We start from the raw sequence: 25,963 nt of genomic DNA, 5'->3' as shown, positions 1-25,963 counted from the left end.
TCTGGAATTGAACAGTCATCTTACAGTTGATGTTGTGAAGCATTGTGCTAACTACTATGCTACCATGCTGCGTACCGGTTTTGCAAAAAGGATGAGTTTTTTTGTAAATCTCCAGATTCTTTAACAACTGTAATTTGAATAGTAACCTAATAAATAACACTTCATCTTACTTGAAAGACTACCAATCTTAATGGAGTACAGATACATACATTAAAGGTCTCAGGTACTACAATCAAGACAATTCATGCACAAGCCTAGAAACTGACCATCAGTAAGGTACTAAACTGTTTCATAAAGCAAAGAATTAAACAGACCTATCACTACGTATGTGTAACATACAGCTGCAATACTGAACAATAGATAAGAAAGGAGTTTCCCAGTCCAGTAGCCAAAATGGATGTGGTACTACTATCAAAGCTTCAGTTAGCATTAACTAATTTGGAAACTAGTAAGAGGACTTAGAATAAAAAATGCCAGTGAACTGCCATTCTAGAGAGAAAACCAAGTTTTTAAAAAGTCAGCAGCAGGCGCCATTTCATTGGTTTGTTACTCAACCTTGGAACATCTGAACAGTAAAGATCTAAACATCAGAATGCTCTTTACTGCCTCCAGCTTTGAATTCAATATTATCACCCTCAAAACTAATTAACAAGCTTCAAGACCTTTGCCTCAGCCCTTCCTTTTGCAAATGGATCCTCGATTTCCGTACTTGCAGACACCAGTCAGTTTGGAATGGCAACATCTCCTTCACAATCTCCATCACTACCAGTGTACCATGGGAGCTTAGTACCCTGCTCTACTCATTTTATACTTATGACTGTGTGACTAAGCACAGCTCCAATGCCATATTCAAGTTGGCCAAATCAAAAGAGGTGAAAAATCAACATACTCAAGGGAGACCGACAATCTGGTTGCATGGTGCCACAATAACAACCTCTCAATTAATGTCAGCAAAACCAAAGAGCTGATTAACCACAGGGAGGACATTGGAGGCCCATGAGCCAGTCCTCGTCGGAAGATCATTTTAAATTCCACATTTCAGAGGATGTGTCCTGGGTTCAGTGAGTAACTGCCATTACTGAGAATGCACGGCAAAGATTCTACTTTCTTAGAAGTTGGCGCAGATTCTGCATGTCATTTAAAACTAACCAACTTTAATGCCCTCCCGGTCGTTGAGCACATTTATAAGGAGCGCTGTAGGAGGAAAGCAGGAGCCATCTTCAAGGACCCCCACCATTCTGGCTATGCTCTCTTCTTGCTGCTGCCACCAGGAATAAGGTACAGGAGTCTCAAGACCCACACCAACAGGTTCAGGAACAGTTATTACCCTTGAACCATAAGATATAGGAGTAGAAGTCTGCTCTGCCATTCAGTCATGGGCTGATCCAATTCTTCCAGTTATCTCCACTCCCCTGCCGTCTCCCCATACCCTTTGATGCCCTGGCTAATCAAGAACCTTATCTATCTCTACCTTAAATGCACCCAATGACTTGGCCTCCACAGCTGCTCATGGCAACAAATTCCACAGATTTACCACCTCTGACTAAAGTAATTTCTCGGCATCTGCTCTAAATGGACATTCTTCAATCCTGAAGTTGTGCCCTCTTGTCCTACACTCCCCTACCATGGGAAATAACTTTGCCATATCTAATCTGTTCAGGCCTTTTAACATTCAGAATGTTTCTATGAGATCCCCCCTCATTCTCTTGAACTCCGGGGAATACAGCCCAAGAGCTCCTCATACAGTAACCTTTTTGTTCCTGGAATCATTCTTGTGAATCTTCTCTGAACCCTCTCCAATGTTAGTATATCCTTTCTAAAATAAGGAGCCCAAAACTGCACACAATACTCCAAGTGTGGTCTCACAAGTGCCTCATAGAGCCTCAACATCACATCCCTGCTCTTATATTTTATACCTCTAGAAATGAATGCCAACATTGCATTCGCCTTCTTCACCACCGACTCAATCTGGAGGTTAACCTTTAGGGTATCTTGCATAAGGACTCCCAAGTCCCTTTGCATCTCTGCATTTTGAATTCTCTCTCCAGCTAAATAATAGTCTGCCCATTTATTTCTTCCACCAAAGTGCATGACTATCCATTTTCCAATATTGTATTTCATTTGCCACTTCTTTGGTCATTCCCCTAAACTATCTCTGTAGGCTCTCTGTTTCCTTAACACTACCCGCTGTTCCACCTATCCTTGGATCATCGGCAAATTTAGCCACAAATCCATTAATCCCATAGTCCAAATCATTGATATACATCATAAAAAGCAGCAGTCCCAACACCAACCCCTGTGGAACTCCACTGGTAAATGGCAGCCAGCCAGAATAGGATCCCTTTATTCCCACTCTCTGTTTTCTTTTTGTGGAATCACTCTTAAGGAATGTATTACCACGTTCACAATATTTATTGTTTGCTTATTTATCTCCCCTCCCCCCTTTTGTATTTGCAGTCTGTTGTTCTCAGCACATTAATTGTCTGCCTGACTTTGTTGTGTGTTGATTTTGGTTGATTTTATTGTGTTTCTTTGTATTTACTGTGAATACCCAAAAGAAAATATACACGAAAATATACAGAAAGCATACATGAGGTTTAGGAAGCAAGGATCAGATGGGTCTATTAGGAATATAGGGAAGCAAGAAAGCAGCTTAAGAAGGGGCTGAGAAGAGCAGGAAGGGGGCATGAGAAGGCCTTGGCGAGTAGGGTAAAGGAAAACCCCAAGGCATTCTTCAATTATGTGAAGAAAAAAAGGATGACAGGAGTGAAGGTAGGACCGATTAGAGATAAAGGTGGGAAGATGTGCCTGGAGGCTGTGGAAGTGAGCGAGGTCCTCAACGAATACTTCTCTTCGGTATTCACCAATGAGAGGGAACTTGATGATGGTGAGGACAATATGAGTGATGTTGATGTTCTGGAGCATGCTGATATTAAGGGAGAGGAGGTGTTGGAGTTGTTAAAATACATTAGGACAGATAAGTCCCCAGGGCCTGACGGAATATTCCCCAGGCTGCTCCACGAGGCGAGAGAAGAGATTGCTGAGCCTCTGGCTAGGATCTTTATGTCCTCGTTGTCCATGGGAATGGTACCAGAGGAATGGAGGGATGCAAATGTTGTTCCCTTGTTCAAAAAAGGTAGTAGGGATAGGCCGGGTAATTATAGACCAGTGAGCCTTACGGCTGTGGTGGGAAAGCTGTTGGAAAAGATTCTTAGAGATAGGATCTATAGGCATTTAGAAAATCATGGTCTGATCAGGGACAGTCAGCATGGCTTTGTGAAGGGCAGATCGTGTCTAACAAGCCTGATTGAGTTCTTTGAGGAGGTGACCAGGCATATAGGTGAGGGTAATGCAGTGCATGTGATCTATATGGATTTTAGTAAGGCATTTGACAAGGTTCCACACGGCAGGCTTATTCAGAAAGTTAGAAGGTATGGGATCCAGGGAAGTTTGGCCAGGTGGATTCAGAATTGGCTTGCCTGCAGAAAGCAGAGGGTGGTAGTGGAGGGAGTACATTCAGATTGGAGGATTGTGACTAGTGGTGTCCCACAAGGATCTGTTCTGGGACCTCTACTTTTCGTGATTTTTTATTAACGACCTGGATGTGGGGATAGAAGCGTGGGTTGGCAAGTTTGCAGACGACACAAAGGTTGGTGGTGTTGTAGATAGTGTAGAGGATTGTCAAAGATTGCAGAGAGACATTGATAGGATGCAGAAGTGGGCTGAGAAGTGGCAGATGCAGTTCAACCCGGAGAAGTGTGAGGTGGTAGACTTTGGAAGGACAAACTCCAAGGCAGAGTACAAAGTAAATGGCAGGATACTTGGTAGTGTGGAGGAGCAGAGGGATCTCGGGGTACATGTCCACAGATCCCTGAAAGTTGCCTCACAGGTGGATAGGGTAGTTAAGAAAGCTTATGGGGTGTTAGCTTTCATAAGTTGAGGGATAGAGTTTAAGAGTCGCGATGTAATGATGCAGCTCTATAAAACTCTGGTTAGGCCACACTTGGAGTATTGTGTCCAGTTCTGGTCACCTCACTATAGGAAGGATGTGGAAGCATTGGAAAGGGTACAGAGGAGATTTACCAGGATGCTGCCTGGTTTAGAAAGTATGCATTATGATCAGAGATTAAGGGAGCTAGGGCTTTACTCTTTGGAGAGAAGGAGGATGAGAGGAGACATGATAGAGGTGTACAAGATAATAAGAAGAATAGATAGAGTGGATAGCCAGCGCCTCTTCCCCAGGGCACCACTGCTCAATACAAGAGGACCTGGCTTTAAGGTAAGGGGTGAGAAGTTCAAGGGGGATATCAGAGGAAGGTTTTTTACTCAGAGTGGTTGGTGCCTGGAGGGCACTGCCTGAGTCAGTGGTGGAGGCAGATACACTAGTTAAGTTTAAGAGACTACTAGACAAGTATATGGAGGAATCTAAGGTGGGGGCTTATATGGGAGGCAGGGTTTGAGGGTCGGCACAACATTGTGGGCCGAAGGGCCTGTACTGTTCTATGTTCTAAAATGAATCTAAGGGCAGCATATGATGACATATATAATGACTTTATAAGTTTAAGTTGAACTTTGAATTACTCTTCGTAGCTATTTGTAACATTATAACATGCTAGCAGGCAAAGTCTGGAAACTTTGCAAGCAATGCTCCATTTCAAGAGTGCACATGCACACATCTTTTGCTATTAGCGCACAAAGGAATTTAAACTGCGCACGAAAGGTTGTCACCCTCTACCTTGTTGGCATGTTAAGTATATTTCACAATCGTACACAAATCACACTTCCTTTTCTGCTTTCAGATGGTGTCAACTGGCTTTAAGCTTTGTTTGATCATTTCAAACAACTTTAATAACATGTGAAAAAATTGATATTATTACATGTTGTCATATAGTATATGAGAAATAAGACGAATTGATGTGTATTATTTTATTTCCTTTAAACAATGAACAACAAACTGGACTTGGTAGTTTATTAACCTTAGAATAGCTTCAGGTTTACTTCCACTTAAAAACTCAGTGTGCACTTGTCACTGGGCAAAAAATTGCAAGCACAAGATTTTTGTGCATACTGGTCATTACAAATTAAAGGGAACATATTTTGCAAGCCAGTTGCAGAGTTCTAAAGCAAAGTCACAAAAAGATGACAGAAACAGGGCAAAAAAGCCGTAACATAACAAAAATACGATATCCTTTACTGTGGACATAGTATTTGGCTGTTACAGAAAGCCAGAAACCTCTTGTCATCAATGATAGCAAAGCCTTAAGCAGACTGTTTTGAACAGCTACCAGTTTGGCACAAGCAAACCTCCCACATGGTGAATTATGTTTGCTTCAATCCGACTAAACTGCCTGGATTGCAGTGATACAATTTGATTTGCTCAGTAAACGAGTACCAGTATGGGCTTTCTAACAGAGCAAACATTTAATTCTTCCACTGCCTTAACATGCCAATGATCATTTATTCCCTATTTTCATAAGAATTAACAGACTGATTTTATTGGCATTCTGTCTGTTAGTACATTTGCTACTCATTTATAATACCCAAGGACATAAAGAAAAAAAATACATAAACAAGTTTAGTGGCTACTGCCAACCTCCCTGAAAAATTTTGCAAGGCAAGACCTACCATACAAGAGGTCTATCCTCATCCGTCCTTGGCGCAAACCCTCTGCATCGTCTCTCCTTCGCATTTCTCTTTCAGCTTCTGCCCGTTGGCTGGCAGTCAACTCCTCCAGGTCTTCGTCATCATCCAGACCTTCCTGCTCATAGACGTCCAATTCCGGAATAACACGGTAATCCCTAAAAATGGGCAGTTTCAAGAATTCATTTTACTCACAGCATGTCAAGTGGGAAATGCAAAAACAATTCTAAAAGACAGTTGGAGAGGTACACTGTGCAAATCCCTCATGAAGATCATGGAGGGAGGGTTAATGTTAAAAATGTGGATAATAGCCTTTTACCACTGGATTCTGGGTTTCAAATTTGGCCAGGAAGCTCAGATACAACCTTTTAGTCTGTTAGCTAAAGACTGGCAGAACAAGAAAGTTGAGGGAAGTTTAAAACTCCATAATGGTTTTCTAATAGCCGTCCTAGTTTTGCTGTCTAGTGTCTTTTTAACTGTATTTTGGGTAAAGCATCATACTGTTTCAACTTGATAAATTCAGAATTATCCATTATCTGATTATACTCAGTCCTGCAAAATTAAGTTTAAAATTCCGTAAAATTAAGTTTAAAATTCCGTAACGCTCATTAACTTCTGAAGCTTTTAATCACTACTAAAAATCCACTAAGACAAGTGATAATTTCCGTAATTATATGAACTCAATGAAACAAATAAAATTGCCATTGTTCTTGACAGAATAAATTCAGACAAATAAGGCTAAAGATGGTACTTGTTACCTCCCTGGCAGCAAAAAAAAAATCTACTTTATTAATCACTCATTTTCTGGGAAAGGATCACTACAATCTAATTTCCCTTTTGGAAAGCCTGTACGACCTGACATTTTTGTGGTGTGAACTGAAGTCTCAAAGGTGCAGGACAGTTGCAGCAAGGTATGTATAGGCTGAATCGAGGCTGTAACAGGGCTCATGCCAGAAAGCGAGGAAGAGGTCGATCTCTGGCCAATGCAGGAGCGGACTTGGAGCCAGTTCAAAGCAGCAGATCTGAGGCATGGCAGCAGGGCCTGGGCCCGTGAATGAGGACCAAGCTGATTTAAGCACTTTGGAAAGATTGGGTAAGGGGTCAAATAGAGGCAGCAAGACCTAGGTCCAAGAGCAAGGAACAAGCTGGCGTTTGACTGATTTAAGCACAGCACCAGGTCAGATCGGAAAGGTCAGGGGGATGAGACCAGAGGTGAGGGACAGACCTACGTTCAGCTCACTGCCCGGCGAGATTTACTCTTCTCTGCGCTGAACCTAGGCTGTGGCATGCATTTAACGGGCTCCTGGACTGCATGCAGTGATGACTGGCTTTGTGGCTATGAACTCACTTCTGCGAACTTTAGCTCTGAATGTTTAGAGAGCTTAGAAAAATAGAGGGCTATGGATAACCCTAGGTAATTTCTAAAGTAAGCGTATGTTCGGCACAGCTTTGTGGGCCGAAGTGCTTGTATTATGCTGCAGGCTTTCTATGTTTCTGTGTTATTTGCCATTTGTTTATTGTTTGTACGATTCATTATTTTTTCCCACATTGGTGTTTGAGTGTCTTTTTTTTAATGGTTTCTTTGTTTAGTGGCTGCCTATAAGGAGATGAATCTCAAGGTTGTATGTAGTATACATACTTTGCTAATTAATGTGCTTTGAACTTTCAGATAAAGACAAAATTAGAAAACATCAACAAGAATTGATCATCACTGACCGTTCCATGTCATCTCCTATCAGGTCCTCTCCATCCTCTTCCTCCTCTGGCAGCACATCAGTTCCTAAAAGACCTTCTGATTCATCTTCAAATGGTGGTAAATCTCTTCCAGGACTAGAAGTCAAGGCATCTCCACGCCGAGGAGTTTGATTAGGGCTAGTCGCCATGGTGAATGACTCAGAAGAATCCTAAATGGGGATGGAGTACAAAGGAATATATAATGAGATACTTTTATGATTCTCAAGTTTCAACTCATATTCATTAACTTGCATAAGACACCTTAGTTTACAGTACAAAAATGGAAAAGCCCTGGTATTCCTAAATGTTGAAGGAGATAAAGATTATCCATATATTGTTAAAAGTTTTAGTAATTCGCAAGTGGATTTACATCTTGCCACAAGCTTTTTAGCTTACTATAAACACACCCCAAATGTTAACTGATGCACTTCCATCAGATCTGATAGAACAGGCAACATGCATCTCCTCCCTGATGGTAACAATGAGAAGAAGGCATGTACTGGGTGATGGGGGTCCTTAATGAAAGAGGCCACCTCTTTGAAGCATCACTCCTTGAAGACGTCCTCGATGCTGGGGAGGCTAGTGTTAATGATGTTGCTGAGTTTAGAACTTTCTAAAGCTTATTTTGATGAAGTGCAGTGCCAGCCCCCCCCATACAAGACTGTGATGCAACCAGTCAGAATGTTCTCCATTATACACCTCTAGAAATCTGTGAGTGTCTTTGACATACCAAATTTCCTCAAACTCCTAATGAAATATAGCTGCTGTTGTACCTTTGTAGCGGCATCAACATGCTGGGTCCAGGATTGATCTTGAGAGATGTTGACACTCAAGAACTAGAAAATGCTCACCCTTTCCACTTCTAACCCCACTGTGAGCACGTGTTCACTCATCTTACCCTTTCTGAGGTCTACAATCAATTCTTTGGTCTTACTGACATTGAGTGCAAGGTTGTTGCTGCGACACCATTGATCTATCTCACTCCTGCCCTCATGTCATCTCCGCATAGCTGATAACGCAAATTTGAACTCTCATTGGAAATGGTTTCTCATTATTTACTCTAAATCGTTCAAACAACCCCCTGGACAGCTAATACAGAAACCAAGGAAAAGTGATTGTTCCTAAACCTGCACCTATATTTGCCAAGTGGCTGTGGAGCTCTCTAATTTGCTCCATGGATTCTATCTATCCAGAGGAGCAACAGAAATAATCACATCATGTTCATTGTATCTCAGTACAATATAGTCATCAGAAAACATTTTAGAATAACATTCAGTAAAAAACTAGAGGCTCAACCAAAATGACATAATCATATTCATTGTATCGCAGCTAGACAGATGGTACAACACAATGAGAAAACATTTAGAATAATGTTCAGTGAAAAAATGAGCATCTGAATTGTATCATATTCCGAATCTAGGCAAACTTCCAGGAAGTAGAGGTGCTGTCGTGTATTCTTTGTGATGGCACTCATATGTTGGTCATGGAGTGGGAGGAGTATATCCTGCAAATCCCTTTCCTGGGGTAAATCCTACAAATATCTTCTCTCTCAGGACCCACACCTCCAGTTTCAGGGACTATTACCCCTCAACCATCAGGCTCTAAAACCAACGGGATAGCTTAACTTGCTCCATCACTAAACTGTTGTCACAACCTTTGGACTCACTTTCAAGGACTCTTCATTTCATATTTTCAACATTTATCGCTAATATACACACACAGATACATTTTTCCCTTTTGTATCAGCAGAATTAGTTATCTTTTGCACATTGGTTGTTTGTCCATCTTGCGTGTTGTCTTTACTGTGCTCGCAAGGAAATGAATCTCAGGTGGCATATACGTACTTTGACAATAAATTTGTTTTGAAGTCTTCCAAACTCGGAGTTGGTGAAGAGTTTACATTTCATTTACCTGAACTTTATTTTAAGTGCTCTTGTGAAGAGGAATCACGGCTTTATTGTGAGTAAATACAGAAATAAACGCGTAACAACTTTATTGATATCCCACTAAAGGATCTCAGTCCGAACGTTGACTGTTTATTCATTTCTATAGATAGTGCCTGCCCTAAGTTCTTTCAGTGGTTCTGCGTGTATTTCTCTAGATTTCCAGCATCTCTCGTATTAAGGACTTTATTGATGTGCTTTTAAAAATATATCCTGTTAATAGAGATCTGACAGATGGACAGGCCAGCCTTGGGCTGATAGGCCGCCGAGCCCCGCTCTCTCCGTTTCCCAGTTAAAATTAAACCAGAGCTGCCGCAAAACTGCCGAACGAAACACTTTCCTGTCAGGTCTTGTCCGCCAGGCCGATGAAGAAGCCATCCCCACCGCAACTACCTCCCTCCTTCCTTCCCTTCACTCACCGCCATTATGCCTCCGCGTCCTCTCCCAGCAGCGGATGAAAACTTTTCGCGCCAAATCACCCACCTGACCCAAATCTCGCGCCAAATCGCCCACGACGTGCCTTGCGTCGGCACGTTTCATGAATATTAATCTAGCGTGATGTCGTTTTTTGGATAGTAATTAGGCGTGCCCTGATAATAGCGGTGAGGGGGTGGGGGGGAGAAATGTGTGTAAATTTGAATATTTCTTCGATCTGCACGAGCGCGAAGCGTTACGGAGAAACCCAGGGCACGTGGCAAGGAAATCTTATGTGGGTGATAAATCCTGCTTTGGAAAATATCTGGAACCGCGTAAAATTAACTTGAGAACAACCGAGAAACTCTAGTCCCATCCCTCAGGTATAACTATTGGCTGTTGTTGAGCGTCATTTAAAATTACCTCATGATCTGATTTGCTATCTTTCTTGTCAATTAAAAATCAGGTAAGAGATCATCGCCAAATTGCGAATAGGTTCGAGATAAGAAGAAATTAATATTTAAATCCACATTGTCTTTTCTTTCCACCCTTTGGAGTGGTTCTTCCAGCTGTATTAGGAACAGAATAGTGAAAATATTCAGGAGTATCTCTTGCAGAGGGGAGCAAGTTATCTACATCGGATCCGGAGTAGCAATTACTTCGTTCTCCTTTACACTCATGCACTGGAAATGATGTAAAACAAACTTGAATCTTCAGAAATATGGCTGTCCTTCCACTTTTATCAAGAATTTTATTGCAAAGGAATGGGTTTCCTTGCGTAGTAACCTTTAAAATTCTTCGAAGATCCATTCTCAACTTCCTATTCTTCCAACTCTAGGGTATCATAATCTGTCTGTATCTTGTTTTACGGCGGTTGGCATCCAGCTTAATGGTGCATTACCGCCACCCTCTGCTCCAGAATGTGCACTAGACATACATTCTAAATCCCTTCACCCAATCGCGCGCGCGCGTGCGCGCGCGCACACACACACACACACACACACACACACACACACACACACACACAAAACCTACACTTCACCCTCCCATCTTTGACCATGCTAGTATCCTATTCCTGTTTATCCGTCATATCCTATAAAAAACCCCTGTACCCCTTAAAAACGCTAAAAATACCCGGACTTGTGCTCTGTCACCCATGCCCAGCAACCCTTTTAATGTGAATTCCTGCATCCCCAACTCCCTTAATTTAATTCTCATCATCTCTCTTTGTATCCCATACTTCCTGCAACACAAAACTACATGTTCTACTGACTCCTCTTCCTGACATTCCTCACACAATCCTGTCTGGTGTTTCCCTATCATTTTCAATGTTTTGTTTAATGTACAATGCCCCAGCCTTAACCTAGTCCACACAATTTCCTCTCTTCTGTTTCCATTACCTACCCTAGTAACTGCAACACTCTTTTGTATTTGATATAAATGCCTCCCTTTCCCCTCCCTGTCCCATCTTTCTTGCCACATTCGGTTGACTTTTTCCCAGATTACACACTTAACCTCTGCTTTACTGATACTAATGTGCGTTTCCACATTTTCTTTCTTTAACGCCCTCTTTGCCAACTCATCCACCCTCTCATTCCCCTTCACCCCTACATGTGCTGGAACCCATAGAAATTTTACCTGACCTCCCTGATTCGCAATTCTTGTAACTAACTGAAGGACTTCATAAAGTACATCTTGCCGACTGTTTGTGTGAAAAGACCTTAAACTTGCTAGAACTGAGGATGAGTCTGAACATATCAATGCTTTGGCTTGTCTGGCTTTCTGCACCCATTGCAACGCAACCAACACTGCCAGCATCTCCATTGTAAACACCCCTAACTTATTAGATGTTCTTCTGCTGATTCCAATTTCTTTTGCTGGTATTACCCACCCCAAACCCTGTCACTCCTGTTTCAGGTTCCTTCGCACCATCCGTATAAATGTGAGTATAATCACTATACTTTTCCATCACATGACAGTTAAATGCATTTACCAAATCTGTTTTATATCCTTCTTTCCTTTTTACCTCTAACAAATGCCAGTCTATGTCAGGCCATACAAGTTTCCATGGAGCTACAACCGGATAAACTACTGAAGGACTTATCCTCAGATCAAATACTCCACATTCTTTCGCAATATCATTCCCTACCCGAGTAAAGGTATCCCTATGAAATCTCCCATTTTCCCAGCACTCCTGCAACACTCCTTTAGTAGGGTGAGAATCATTGTGCCCCTGCAAGTTAGCCCAGTAGTTTGCCATCAGTTGCATCCTTCTTAGTTCCAAAGGCATTATTCCCATTTCTACCTGTAGTGCTGACACTGGTGACATTTTAAAAGCCCCACTGCACACTCTCAAGGCCTGAGCCTGAATCACATCCAGTTTCCTTATAAGAGACCAAGCTGCTGATCCATATACTATATTTCCATAATCCATTACAGATCTCACTAAAGCCACATACATTCTCTTCAAAGCTGAACAACTTGCTCCCCATTCCCTACCAGTCAAACATCTCATCACATTTATTACTTTTTTACATTTCTCCTCAACTTTCCTGATATGGTCTGCCCATGTTAATCGTGAATCAAATATAACTCCCAGAAATTTAAATGATGCAACCCTTTCTAATTCAACCCCATACATTCTTAACTTCTTCCCTACCTCAACCCTTTTCCTGGTAAAAAATACAGTTTGAGTTTTATCTACTGAAAATCTACATCCCCAATCATAACCCCACTCCACCACTTCATCAATTGCTTCTTGTAGTTTCCTGATTATATGGTCCATGTTCCTGCCCCTTTTCCACAAGGCCCCATCATCCGCAAACAGTGACCTACCTATACCCACTGGTACCTTTGTGAAGACATCATTGATCATAATGATGAAAAGTAACGGGCTAATCACACTGCCTTGAGGTGTGCCATTTTCCACTATGTACTGTTTTGATAATTCTGATCCAATCCGAACTTGAATTTTTCTACCAAACAAAAAATCTTTAATCCAATTAAAAACTCTCCCACCAACCTCCATCTTGTGCAGTTTAATTAATAATCCTTCCTTGCACATCATATCATAGGCTTTTTCAATGTCAAAGAACACTGCCACTACTGACTCTCTATTTGCCTGGGCCTTCCTTATTTCAGTCTCTAACATAATCACTGAGTCCATGGAATTCCTTCCCTTTCTAAAACCACTCTGATAACTTGCCAGCATTCCCCTTTTCTCAAGCTCATATGATAACCTTTCTGTTATCATCCTTTCCATTATCTTACATATACTTGATGTTAATGCAATTGGTCTGTAGCTAGTGGGTTTTGACAGATCCTTGCCAGGCTTCCTTATTGGAATTACTGCTGCTTCTTTCCATGCACTTGGTAATCTTTCCTCCTCCCACACTCTGTTATAAAAATGCAGCAACTTCAAGAGCGCTCCTTCTCCTAGATTTTTTAGCATCACAGAGCATATCAGATCTTTCCCTGGGGAGGTTGGTCTCGATCTCTTTATTGCTCTCACCATTTCTGCTAATGTAAATGGATCATCAATTATATCATCTGTTCCTTCCCTCCTGCTTAACACACCTGGGTGTTGGCTCATTATTCTTTCCCTTCTTCTTCTCCCTTCTTCAGACAAATTTTCTGAACTGTGTATCAGTACAAATGACTTGGCCATGACCTCAGCCTTATCCCTACTGGAGACTGCAGTTTCCTCCTCAGATATCATTACTGGATATTCCCATTCCCTTCTATCTCCTCCCATCCTCTTAATCATTCCCCATATCTCTCCCACAGGTGTTGTTCTTCCTACCTTGTCGCAAAAACTCCTCCAACTTGCCCTTTCAGCTTGACGTATAGTTCTTCTCACCACTGCCTGTGCTTTCTTATATTGAACCAAATGCTGCATATTATGGGTTCTTTTAACTAGCCTGAATGCTCTATTTCTGTTTTTTTACAGCCTGACAACATTCCTCTGTCCACCATGGTACCAGTTTTCTATTCATCCTATTTTTACTCCTAAGTATAGATCCTTCTGCTGCCATGATAATTGCTGAAGTCACCTGACTGTTTAATTCATCTACATTTCCAGAAATATCAATCTTTGTCAACCCTTCTTCACTCAACTTCTGGAACTTACCCCAATCAGCTTTTTCAAACACCCACTTTGGGGTTCCGCCACCTGGTCTTACTTCAACTCTTTCACCCACTGAACACAACACTGGGTAGTGATCACTGCCTACTGTTGAAGCAGTCCAAACTCCCCAGTTACTAATGCCAGCCAAGGTATTAGACACGAACGTAATATCTAACACTGACTCAGTTCCTGTTGTTATATCTATCCTTGTGCCGCTACCATCATTCATACACACCAAATCCCTTTCTTCCATCAAATCTTCAATTACCTTTCCATTTGGATCTGTAATCTGATCCCCCCATATTGTGCTATGAGCATTGAAATCTGCACTCCACACTACTTTATGTCTGTTTTGTCCTTGTATCTTTAATAGGCTGTCCAAATCCAACCTTTTACATGGATTGTAGTAGTTCATTATAACCACTCCCTCCCCTCTCTCCCACACTTCCACCACTATGTATTCCTGATCATCTCCTTTTTCCAGTACCCTATATGGTATACCTTGCTTGATTAACATAGCACAACCCCCTCCTCCCCCTAGATTTCTATCGTTCCTTATCATTGTATACCCATATACCACAAAGTCTAAAGTTGGTTTCAACCAAGTTTCCTGAATACACACTACATCCGGTTTTACAACCATTTCTTTAATAAAGTGCTTGAATTCCTGGCTATTGGCCAGTAAGCTCCTTGCATTCCATTGTAAAAGAATCACCATAATTAGTATTAACCAACACATGACACTTCCTGGCTTGACTGATTACTGAGGTTCTCCCTCACTTCCTCCCATGTCAGTCCTACTAACCCTAAATGGTTTACTGCTGCTTTGACCACCAGCTGAATTTTGTCACTTTTTGACTTTACCTCAGCCGTACTATTAATCACTCCTGCAATGAATGTTACTAGAGCCTTTTTGTCTACATAAATCTTGTCATTTGTTCTTTGTTGCATCTCTGGTATCCCTATCGCTCCCTGTTCATTAGGAGCATTATTCTGTTCTCTTGACATTCTTACAGCTTCTGCATAAGTGATCTTTCTTTTCACTCTTATTTCTTGAATTTTAGTCTCCCGTCTCACAACCTCACACCCACTATATGAAACATTATGAGCTCCTCCACAATTGCAGCATTTTGGTTGAACTCCTGTTCCGCACTTTCCATATTCATGATCACCCCCACATCTAGCACATCTCCTCTGCCTTTTACAGTTTTTAGCCACGTGTCCAAATCTTTGACAATTATAGCACCTCAGTGGCTTTGGCACATACACCCTTACTGGGTAACTCATGAAACCCAGGAACACCTTCCTTGGCACTCTTTCTTCTTCAAATTCAATCAATACTGATTCACTTTCCTTTTTCACTCCCTCCTTTGTTGTTTTCAGTCTTTGAACATTCATTACTTTCCCTCCTTTGATATTCCTCTTTATCTCCTCCATATTTATACTCATTGGTACCCCTGTGATCACTCCTTTACAACCACTGTTTTGTGCTTCCACCCTCCCAGTGTATTCCACCTTGCATTTTCCTATCTCTTTTAGCTTGAGTGCTTTCTCAAGTTGTTCCTCATTCGCACATCTTACCAATAAGTTGCCATCATTAAGGGCTTTTGCAAATACTATTTCCCCTATCTTATTTGTCAGAGTTGTTGTTAGCACAAACGGGTTAATTTTCTTCATATGTCCCTGAGCCTTCTCATTAAACCTAATTATGACAACACCTCCTCTCTGAGCTTGTTCATCTTCCTCACCTTCAGAGCTTTCTCCACTATCATTTCTTATTCTTTTATTCCCTTTGTCTTGGTTTTTATTCATCCGACCCCTCACTACCTCCTCATTCCCTTTATTTCTCCCTTCACAATAATCCACCTCTCCCCAGCTGCCTACCTCTAGTCCCAAGTCTCTATCCCTCTCCTTCTCCACTTTCTTTCCCTCAAACCCGCCTCTTATCTTGTCCGCCATTGCTGGACCCACACGACCCCCTCCCAGCAATTTCCGTTCCTTCCCCACTCTCTTTCCCTCAACAGGTTCCAAACCACATTCACGCATCAAGCAAAACACAGCCAGCTTCCAGTCGAGCCAACTCAGCCACTCCCTTCTCAAACGCCGGATTGCCAGGCTCGGGTATCATAGTCATAGTCATAGTCATACTTTATTGATCCTGGGGGAAATTGGTTTTCGTTACAGTTGCACCATGAATAATTAATAGTAATAAAACCATAAATAATTAAATAGTAATATGTAAATTATGCCAGGAAATAAGTCCAGGACCAGCCTATTGGTTCAGGGTGTCTGACCCTCCAAGGGAGGAGTTGTAAAGTTTGATGGCCACAGGCAGGAATGACTTCCTATGACGCTCTGTGTTGCATCTCGGTGGAATGAGTCTCTGGCTGGATGTACTCCTGTGCACAACCAGTACATTATGTAGTGGATGGGAGACATTGTCCAAGATGGCAGGCACCTGAAAAAAAATGTGGGAGAGAAGGGTAAGATTGATTTTGGGATTGGAGGAAAACGTCAGCACAATATTGTGGGCTGAAGAACCTGTACCGTACTGTAATGTTCTATGTTCTACTTTCCTTTGCTCAGCACCTTAAACTCAAAGTCAAAGTTAAGTTTATTATTGAAGTACATACTCTATATGTCACCACATACTACTTTGAGATTGATTTTCTTGCAGGCATTTACAAAATAAGGAAATACAATAGAATTTATGAAAAACTATCCAGAAGACTGACTAACAACCCATGTGCAAAATAAATAGTACAGATAACAAACATAAGTTATATAATCCTTGAAAGTGAGTCCATAAGTTGTGGAATCAGTTTAGAGTTGAGGTGAGTGTAGTTACCCATGCTGGTTCAGGAGCCTGATGGTTGAGGAGTAATAACTGTTCCTGAACCTGGTGGTGTGGGAATTAAGGGTCCTGTTCCCAATGGTGGAAGCAGGAAGAGAGCATGGCCTCGATGGTGGCTGCTTTCTTGAAGCAGCACGATGTTAGCAGGTACACTACCTGAAGGATGCTCTCAAGTTGGTCTGAGAGAGACTGAAATAACAGAGCTTTTGGGGGCTCTGGGGGTTCATTAAGGTGCCTCCTTGTTCTGTCGGTCAAAGTGAGCATAAAAGGCTCTCACTTTTACCAGATGGGGCGTCAAAATGGCTCACTTGGGAGAGCATTAGACTGAAGATCTAAAGGTCCCTGGCAGGTATTTGGGGTGCCACAGTAGGGTAGTGGTTAGCACGACGCTATTACAGCTTGCGACCTTAGAGCTTAAAGTTCAGTTCAGGTGTCCTCTGAAAGCAAGTTTGTACATTCTTCCTGTGAGCATGTGGGTTTCCTCCAGTTGCTCCAGTTTCCTCTCACAAGTCAAAGACGAAAGGTTAGTAGGTTAATTGATGATTGTACTTGTATGGGAAGGGGTTCACCCTTGTTACTGATGGTCAATCACTAGTGTCCATTTTCAACCCACAGAAGGGTGATCCACTAGCAGCAACAGCTCAAATACAAACAAAATGCTGGTGGAATGCAGCAGGCCAGGCAGCATCTATAGCAAGAAGTACAGCTGACGTTTCGGGCCGAGACCCTTCATCAGGACTAACGAAGGGTCTTGACCCGAAATGTCGACTGTACTTCTTCCTATAGGTGCTGCCTGGCCTGCTGCGTTCCACCAGCATTTTGTGAGTGTTGCTTGAATTTCCAGCATCTGCAGATTTCCTCGTGCTTGAGCTCAAATACAAAGATGGGCTCTGTTTCTTGGAGGACACAATTACAAGATACAATTCAAGAGGACAACTAATCATGGAAATGCTGATGGATTGTCCTGGTTACCCTTGGAAAAGGAAATAACTGAAATCTGTACAAAAGAGGACACTCCTGTTGACATATTCTCCCTAATTAATGCAAATTGGAAGTCTCCCTGTTCCAGCAGAGATGATCCAAAGGGAAACCAGAAGAAACCCCTCACTGTCTCAGGTCTATAAGGCCACACAAAATGGCTGGAATGTGCAGCAGAAATTCCAGTTCCCCCATTTTTATCAACACTGGGGTGAATTTGCCCTTGACAGAGGATGCCTTATGTGGGGATTGAGAGTTGTTGTACCATCAAGCTGAGAACTAAAGTGTGGATGAGTTACAGGCTGGTCATCTAGGCATGGTCACATGGTCAAAATGAAAGCATTGGCTCAAAGCTTTGTCTGGTGGCTTGGGATATATCAGCAGATTGAACAGTAGCCAATACGCATGCACTGTTCTGGATGCTAACACGTCCAGAATATTCCAAGAACAGTGCCTGTTCATCCTTGGGAATGGCCTGCGTTGTCCTGGCAGAGAATACATATGGATTTTGCTGGGCCATTCATGGGCACCAATTTCTTGGTAATTGTGGACACAGCTACAAAGTTGCCTGAAATGTTCCTGATAGCCTCCACTACAGCCTCACACACTGTTGAAAAGGTTCTTCCTATGGACTGGCATTCCAGAACACTTTGTCAGTGAAAGTGGACCACAATGTGTTGCAGAACAGTTTCAGTCATTCCTGAAAATGAATGGAATAAGATATATTACATCTGCACCGTACCACTCAGCTACAAATGGCTTGGCAGAAAGGTTTGTCCAGAATCTAAAGAGCACACTGCGAACAGTGTCAGCAGAACTCACTACACTGACACTGAATCCGAAGCTCGCCATTTTTCTCCTTGCATATCGCAATGCAGCACATTCCACTTACTTATAAAATAAAATCAAGTGGGATAGGCAACAACAGGGCTTCATTTCCAGGTGAGCTCAATGCCTTCTATGTTCATATCGACCTTCAAAACATGGAGGAACCATCACAAACTCCCACAGCCCCTCGATGATCCTGTGCTTTCAGACTCTGAGGCCGACGTGTGAGCAGCCTTCAGGAGGGTGAACCCACGAAAAGCATCCAGCCCAGATGGGGTACCTAGCCAAGTACTAAAGGCCTGTTCTGATCAACTGGCTGAAGTGTTCACTGAGATCTTTAACCTCTTGCTTCAGGTGACCGATGTACCCACCTGCTTCTAGAAGACTTCACTTTTACTGGTGCCTAAGAAGAACCTGGTAACCTGCCTCAATGTTATCGTCCAGTAGGATGAAGTGTTTTGAGAGGTTGGTGACGTAACCTGCCTGACAAGAGGCTTGGATCTGCTTAACTTGCCTACCTGCGCAACAGGTCCAACAGGATGCCATCTCATCAGCTCTACACTCAACCCTGGAAAGCTGGACAGCAAAGATGCATACATCAGAATGTTCCTTATCAACTACAGCTTTGCCTTCAATACCGTCATCCCTTAAAAATAATCAATAAGCTTCATGACTTTTGCCTCAATACCTCCTGTGCAATTGGATCCTTGATCTCCTCACTTGCAGACCACAGTCAAGTTGAAATGACAACAACATGTCCAATAGTGCAGGTGCATCACAAGCCCCCAGCTCTACTTGCTTTACACTTATGACTGTGTGGCTAAGCACATACCAGAGGGGATAACTCCACCCTGCTCAACTTCACTTGCCCCATCATTGGATTGTTCCCATAACCTATGGCCTCACTTTCAAGGACTCTTCATCTCATGTTCTCGATATTTATTGCTTATTTATTTATTTTCCATCCAAAGATATTGGTGTTTCCATACCAGGCCATGATGCAGCCAATCAATATATTCTCCAACACACACCTATAGAAGTTTGTCAAAGTTTTAGATGTCATGCTGAATCTTTGCAAAATCCGAAGGAAGTAGAGGTCCTCCCATGCTTTCTTCATAATTGCACTTGCATGCTGGACCCAGGACAGATCCTCTGAAATGATAACACCAAGGAATTTAAATTTGCTGACTCTTTCCACCTCTGATCCTCCGAGGAAGACTGGTTCATGGACCTCTGGTTTCCTCGTCCTGAAAGCAATAATCAACTCCTTGGTTTTGCTGACACTGAGTAAGAGGTTGTTGTTGTGGCACCACTCAGCCATTTTCAATCTCCCTCCTATATGCTGATCCATCACCTTTGATTCGGCCTACGACAGTGGTGTTGTCAGCAAACCTGAATATGGCATTGGAGCAGTGCCTAGCCACACAGTTTTAAGTGTAAGGTGAGTAATAAATCTACTTTGAACTTTGAACCAATAACTCACCAGCTATACTATTCCTGTGTCATCACTTGCATTCACACTTGGATCTCCTCAAACCCAACCTCAGAAGAAGTATGTAGGACAAACAGCCGAGAAAAACTGATGGCTCCTCAAACAAGGATGTTCAATGTTTCACTCCTGGACAAGCAGTTCTGGTGAGGGACTACAGAGGTGATCAAAAATGGGTACTTGGAAAGATTAAGGACAGAACAGGACCACTCTCCTACACAGTGGAGATTGCGTGTGATTTCACCTGGAGATGACACATTGATCAGTTGAGGAGGGCAGAGTCAATTGTTAGAGACAAAAGGTCTCTAGAGCCGTCAGAACCACTTCCTGTGGTCCCAGAATCAACTCCTACAAGCACCGCGGAAGAGGCCCCAGAACATGAGATTGTTTCATACACACAGTATACTATATAAATATAACTACTATATAGACATCCACACGAGAGAGCAATATGTTACATATTCAAGTTGAGATGCTTTTTATATTGAGTTGGTGTTCATAGCTCGGCAGGGAGGAATGTATTTAATATTTCAGTACTTTGACTAATATTGTAAATATATTATTTGATTAAGCCTTCTCTGTTTAAATAGTTCGTTACGGGTTATATGTAAAAGTACGTGAATGGCATACGTCATTCTGTCACCACACCATACGTGCGTGCCTCACTAAAGTAAAATTAACAAAAGCTACACAAGTTATCCCCGCCTCCTTGTTTTTCATCCAATAGTTTTATGATTTTGAGTTACAAAACATAACAGTCATGCGTGATCTACATTACTGGGCAGGAGTGCACAGATCTGGGCTGTCTGTGTGAACCAGAAGGGAAGTCGTAGACCTGATGTAAATTGCACACTTTCCTTTCACCCTGAATTCCACAACTCAAAAACAAAATGTGGTCAAATTTTTTTTAAAAATCTGCAGATGCTGGATATCTGAAATTGAGAAGGAAGTGCTAGAAGTACCTAGCAGGTCAGGGAGAGAGGAAATGGGAGAGGGAGGGGAGAGGTAATGGAGAAGGAGGGAAGGAAAAGGGTGGAGGAGTGGGTGAGGGTGGAGGAGTGGGTGAGGGAGGAAGAGAGGGGGAGGGGGAGGAGGGAAGGGTAAAGAGGGGGAGGGAGAGGGAGAGAAAACATTTCTGGTCCAGAAACCTTTGTCAGAACTGGGAAAGAGAGAAAAATCAAATTTCAGTAGCAGAAGGTGGGGAGGAATTGTTAGGTTAAACAGAGTATTCATTCTGTCTTCTTCCCCATTCTTTTCCAGTCTGCTGAAAGGTTTTGGCCTGAAATGTCAACTGTTCATTCCACTCCAAAGATGTTGCCTGACCTGCCGAGTTTCGCCAGCATTTTGTGTGTGTTGCTCAAGATTTCCAGCATCTGCAGAGTCTCGTGTGCTTGTGTAATACCTCTCACTCTTTTCTATTACTACAGATGAAGTTACTTATCTGTTTCCTAATTCTGACAGAGTTCCAACAAGTGCCAGGAGACAAGGTTTATGGATAATGGGCAGGTACTCTCGTAGGATGTGACGAATGATGATCCACAAAGATCTCAGCTGGAATTGCTGACCAGATTTCACCCGACTTATAAAAGACTGAGATGATGTTACCAAGTTTATCGATAAGAGTTTGAGAGAAAATGGGGCAGTTCTTGTCAACAGTGTAAAGATTTTTTTAAAAGATTAGCTTTATTTGTTACATGTAGATTGAAGCATACAGTGAAGCACACTGTTTGCCTCAGCGACTAACACAGTACAAGGATCGGTGGCTTGGGTTGGCTGCTTGGTTGTTTGGGTAGAAGGTAGAAGAGCCTCAGGACTTGAACCACCAGGTTCAAGAACAGTTACTGCCCCTCAACCATCAGGCTCTTGAACAAAAGGGGAATAACTACACTCACTTGCCATTCAATTGAGATGTTCCCACTACCAATGATCTCACCTTACTGATTCTTTATCTTGTTATTTCATGTTCTCATCATTTATTGCTATTCATTTATATTTGCATTTGCACAGTTTGTCACCTTCTGAACCCTGGTTGATCTTTCATTGATCCTGTTATAGTTACTATTCTATAGCTTTGCTGAGTATGCCCGCAGGAAAATGAATCTGCAGGTTGTATGTGGTGACATATCTGTACTCTCATAATAAAATTTACTTTGAATGCAGAGCCTGGAGTTTAGATCGCAAATATTTTGTCACCAGTCATGGTGACATCATCAGTGTGCAATTGAGTGTTGTTTCTGCGGAGTGCTTACGTTTATATTGGTCTGACTCATTGTTCTGATTGGTTGGCTGTCGTGCTGGCCGCTAGTCTTTGCTTGGTCCCGGCCAATCGGATACCTGAAGGATGTTTCCAGTGCCAACATAGCATGCCCATAACGCACTAACGCTAACCAGTATGTTTTTGGATTATGAGTGGAAACTGGAGCACCTAGAGGAAACCCACTTGGTCACGGGGAGAATGTATAATCTCCTTACTGACAGCGATGGGAATCGAATCCCGATCAACAATTACAGACATTAAATTACAAAGATATATCGATCTGTTGGGTAAATTAACAAAATTGTGGCAAATAGATTTAAGCCCAAGCAAAAGTAAGGTCACTCAGACTGAACTGGAAAATCAGCAGTAAATGGCGAAAAGGTGTGGAGCAAACAGGGCCAGGATTCTAGGATAGAGATTATTAAAAATACCAGGGACAGAAAATGATACAAAAGGGGCCAAATGGGGAGCTAGCTATCCATAAAGGACAAGTGTACTCTCGATGCATGTATCGTGAGAAGCACGGATCTTGAGAAATAGGAGATTTAAAAAGTGGACCCTGTTGGGAGTTATATTCGGCTAAGTTGATCATGTAATTATGCAATTTGCAAGAGCCAATAAAAATAAGTTTGGTTTAAATGAAGTGGCCATTGCATAGATATTGTCACTCACCTCAACCTGAAATGATTCCATCACCTCTGTTCCTAAGGCAGTCCTATAAGACCATAAGATATAGGAGCAGTAGGCTATTCAGCCAATCGAGTCTGCTCTGCCATTCAATATTAGGCTGATCCAATTCTTCCAGTCATTCCCACACCCCTGCCTTCTCCCCATACCCTTTGATGCCCTGGCTAATCAAGAACCTATCTACCTCTGCCTTAAATGCACTCAATAACTTGGCCTCCACGGCCGCTCGTGGCAACAAATTCCATAGATTTACCACCCTCTGACTAAAGTAATTTCTCCACATCTCTGTTCTAAGTGGATGTCCTTCAATCCTGAAGTCATGCCCTCTTGTCCTAGACTTCCCTACCATGGGAAATAACTTTACCATATCTAATCTGTTCAGGCCTTTTAACATTTACAGTGTTTCTATGAGATCCCCCCTCATTCTCCTGAACTCTAGGGAATACAGCCCAAGAGCTGCCAGATGTTCCTCATATGGTAACCTCTTCATTCATGGAATCATTGTCATGAATCTTCTCTGAACCCTCTCCAATATCAGTATATCCTTTCTAAAATAAGGAGCCCAAAATTGCACACAATACTCTAAGTGTGGTCTCACGAGTGCCTATAGAGCCTCAAAATCACATCCCTGCTCTTTTATTCTATACCTCAAGAAATGAATGCCAACATTGCATTTGCCTTTTTCACCACTGACTCAGCCTGGAGATTAACCTTCAGAGTATCCTGCACAAGGACTCCCAAGTCCCTCTGCATTTTGAATTCTCTTCCTATCTAAATATTAATCTGCCCATTTACTTCTTCCACCAAAGTGCACGACCAGACACTTTCCAACTTTCATTTGCCACTTCTTTGCCCATTCCCTAAACTATCTAAGTCTCTCTGCAGGCTCTCTGTTTCCTGCTCCTCCACGTATTTTTGTATCATCGGCAAATTTAGCCACAAATCCGTCAATCCCATAGTCCAAATCATTGAGTTCAACACTGACTGACAACTCCTGCAAAGCTGCTGGTGCCAAACTGTGTCAGTCTCTGCCATTCCTTTGGATTCATCAGCTGCATGGAGAGGGGGAGCCTGCTGTGTGGGCAACAGCTTGCTCTCCACATGGTACTGCCCTGGCTTGCGTATCACACAGACAGCTGGGATGTAATATCCATGGTCGACCCTGACCAACAGAGGACCTTCACTCAGGACTCACTTTCAAGGACTTTACAACTCATTCTCAGTACTTTTTTTTACTTATTTGTTCATTTACTTTATATTTGCACACTTTGACTTCTTTTGCACATTAGTTATTTGTCCATCTTTGTGTGCAGTTTTTTATTGATTCTATGTTTCTTTGTTCTGTGAATGCCCACAAGAAAACAAATCTCTGGGTTGTATATGGTGACATATACGTACTTTGATAATAAATTTACTTTGAATTGTGGGAGTGGGTCAGAGTTGGAGTGGGAAACTGACATTTGGCTTGAAGAGGTGGATGCTGGTTTGAAGTTTCTGTCAAGTTTCTCTTTCTTTCATTATCACTGCATAGATGGGCAGCAAGAAAGGATTCCAGAGCCGCGGTATGCTCCTCTTGTATGATATGGGAATTCTGGCAGATCTCCAGTATCCTTGATGACTATATCTTTGAGAAGTCCATCTGGGTCCAGTTCTTTACGTTCTGTGTTATTGGAATTGGTTTATTATTGTGACATGTACTGAGAGTCAGTGAAAAGCTTGTCTTGCATACTGTTCATGGAGATCAGATCATTACACAGTGCATTGAGCTAAAGCAAGGTAAAACAATAACAATGCAGAATAAAGTGTGAAAGTTACTGAAAAGTACAATGCAAGTGAATGATAAAAGGCAAGATCATGATGATTGTTCAAATTCAAGTTCAGTTTATTGTTATTCAACCGTAGACATGTATATTGTCAAACAAGGCAACGTTCCTCTGGACCAAGATGCACAACACAGTACATGTAACTGGCACACACAGAACATATATTACCACAAATAAATTAACAAATAATAAGGTGCATTTACAACACAAGTTAAAAAGTGAAAAGTATAACTTTACTGGTGCTTCACGTGTGATGAGACCTGGGTGGTGACAGGGAGTTCAGTAGTCTCACGGCCTGGGGGAAGAAGCTGTTTCCCATCCTAACGGTCCTTGTCCTAAGGTTACGGTACCTCCTCCCCGATGGTAGGGTCAAAGAGATTGTTGGATGGATGGGAGGGATCATTGACATCGCTAAGGGCCCTGCATACATAGTGCTCCTAATAAATATCTCTGAAGGGAAATTAGTTAAAAAGGTCAGCTGGGGGGGGGTGGGGGAGAAGGGGGGAGTGCAGTTGGAGGAGCCTCACTCACCTCAGTCTCAGGAAGTGGCGATGCTGCTTGGGTTTCTTGACCAAAGAGGTGGTTTTAAGGAACCAGGTGAGATCATCCATTTGGTGCACTCCCAGAAATTTGGTGCTGCTAATTCTCGCCAGAGAGGAGCCATGTAGCATGATCAGGTGTATTAATGCATGGCTGAGAGACTGGTGTAGGGGGCAGGGCTCCAGATTCCTGGATCATTGGGGCCTCTTCTGGGGGAGGTACGACCTGTACAAAAAGGATGGGTTACACCTGAACCTGAATGGGCAAACTATTATTTAGAGAATTCAAAATGCAGAGATGCAAAGGGACTTGGGAGTCCTTGTGCAAGATATCCTAAAGGGTAACCTTCAGGTTGAGAAGAAGGTGAATGCAATGTTGGCATTCATTTCTAGAGGTATAGAATATAAGAGCAGGGATGTAATGTTGAGGCTCTATGAGATGCTTGTGAGATCACACTTGGAGTATTGTGTGCAGTTTTGGGCTCCTTATTTTAGAAGGGATATACTGACATTGGAGAGGGTTCCGAGAAGATTCAGAAGAATGATTCCAGGAATGAAAGGGTTACCATATGAGGAACGTCTGGCAGCTCTTGGACTGTATTCCCTGGAGTTCAGGAGAATGAGGGGGGATCTCATAGAACCATTCTGAAT

General features: G+C 42.3%; 1 protein-coding gene across 1 annotated transcript in view; it reads right to left on the bottom strand.

Moving 5' to 3' along the window:
* Window positions 1-9,814, bottom strand: part of mcm2 (minichromosome maintenance complex component 2) — a 50,425-nt gene extending 40,611 nt beyond the window's left edge. The window contains exons 1-3 of the mRNA XM_063068431.1: window positions 9,737-9,814; window positions 7,357-7,544; window positions 5,626-5,798 (exon numbers count right to left, since the gene is read on the bottom strand). Of these exons, the coding sequence (XP_062924501.1) occupies window positions 5,626-5,798; window positions 7,357-7,544; window positions 9,737-9,742 (367 nt within the window). The 5' untranslated portion in view covers window positions 9,743-9,814. The remainder of the gene's footprint in view (window positions 1-5,625; window positions 5,799-7,356; window positions 7,545-9,736) is intronic.
* Window positions 9,815-25,963: the final 16,149 nt, after the last annotated feature.

This window comes from Mobula hypostoma, chromosome 15 (assembly GCF_963921235.1).
Source record: "Mobula hypostoma chromosome 15, sMobHyp1.1, whole genome shotgun sequence".
Classification (NCBI taxonomy): domain Eukaryota; kingdom Metazoa; phylum Chordata; class Chondrichthyes; order Myliobatiformes; family Myliobatidae; genus Mobula; species Mobula hypostoma.
The sequence above is the reverse complement of the archived record's forward strand: the minus strand, read 5'-3'. Positions and strand labels throughout refer to the sequence as shown.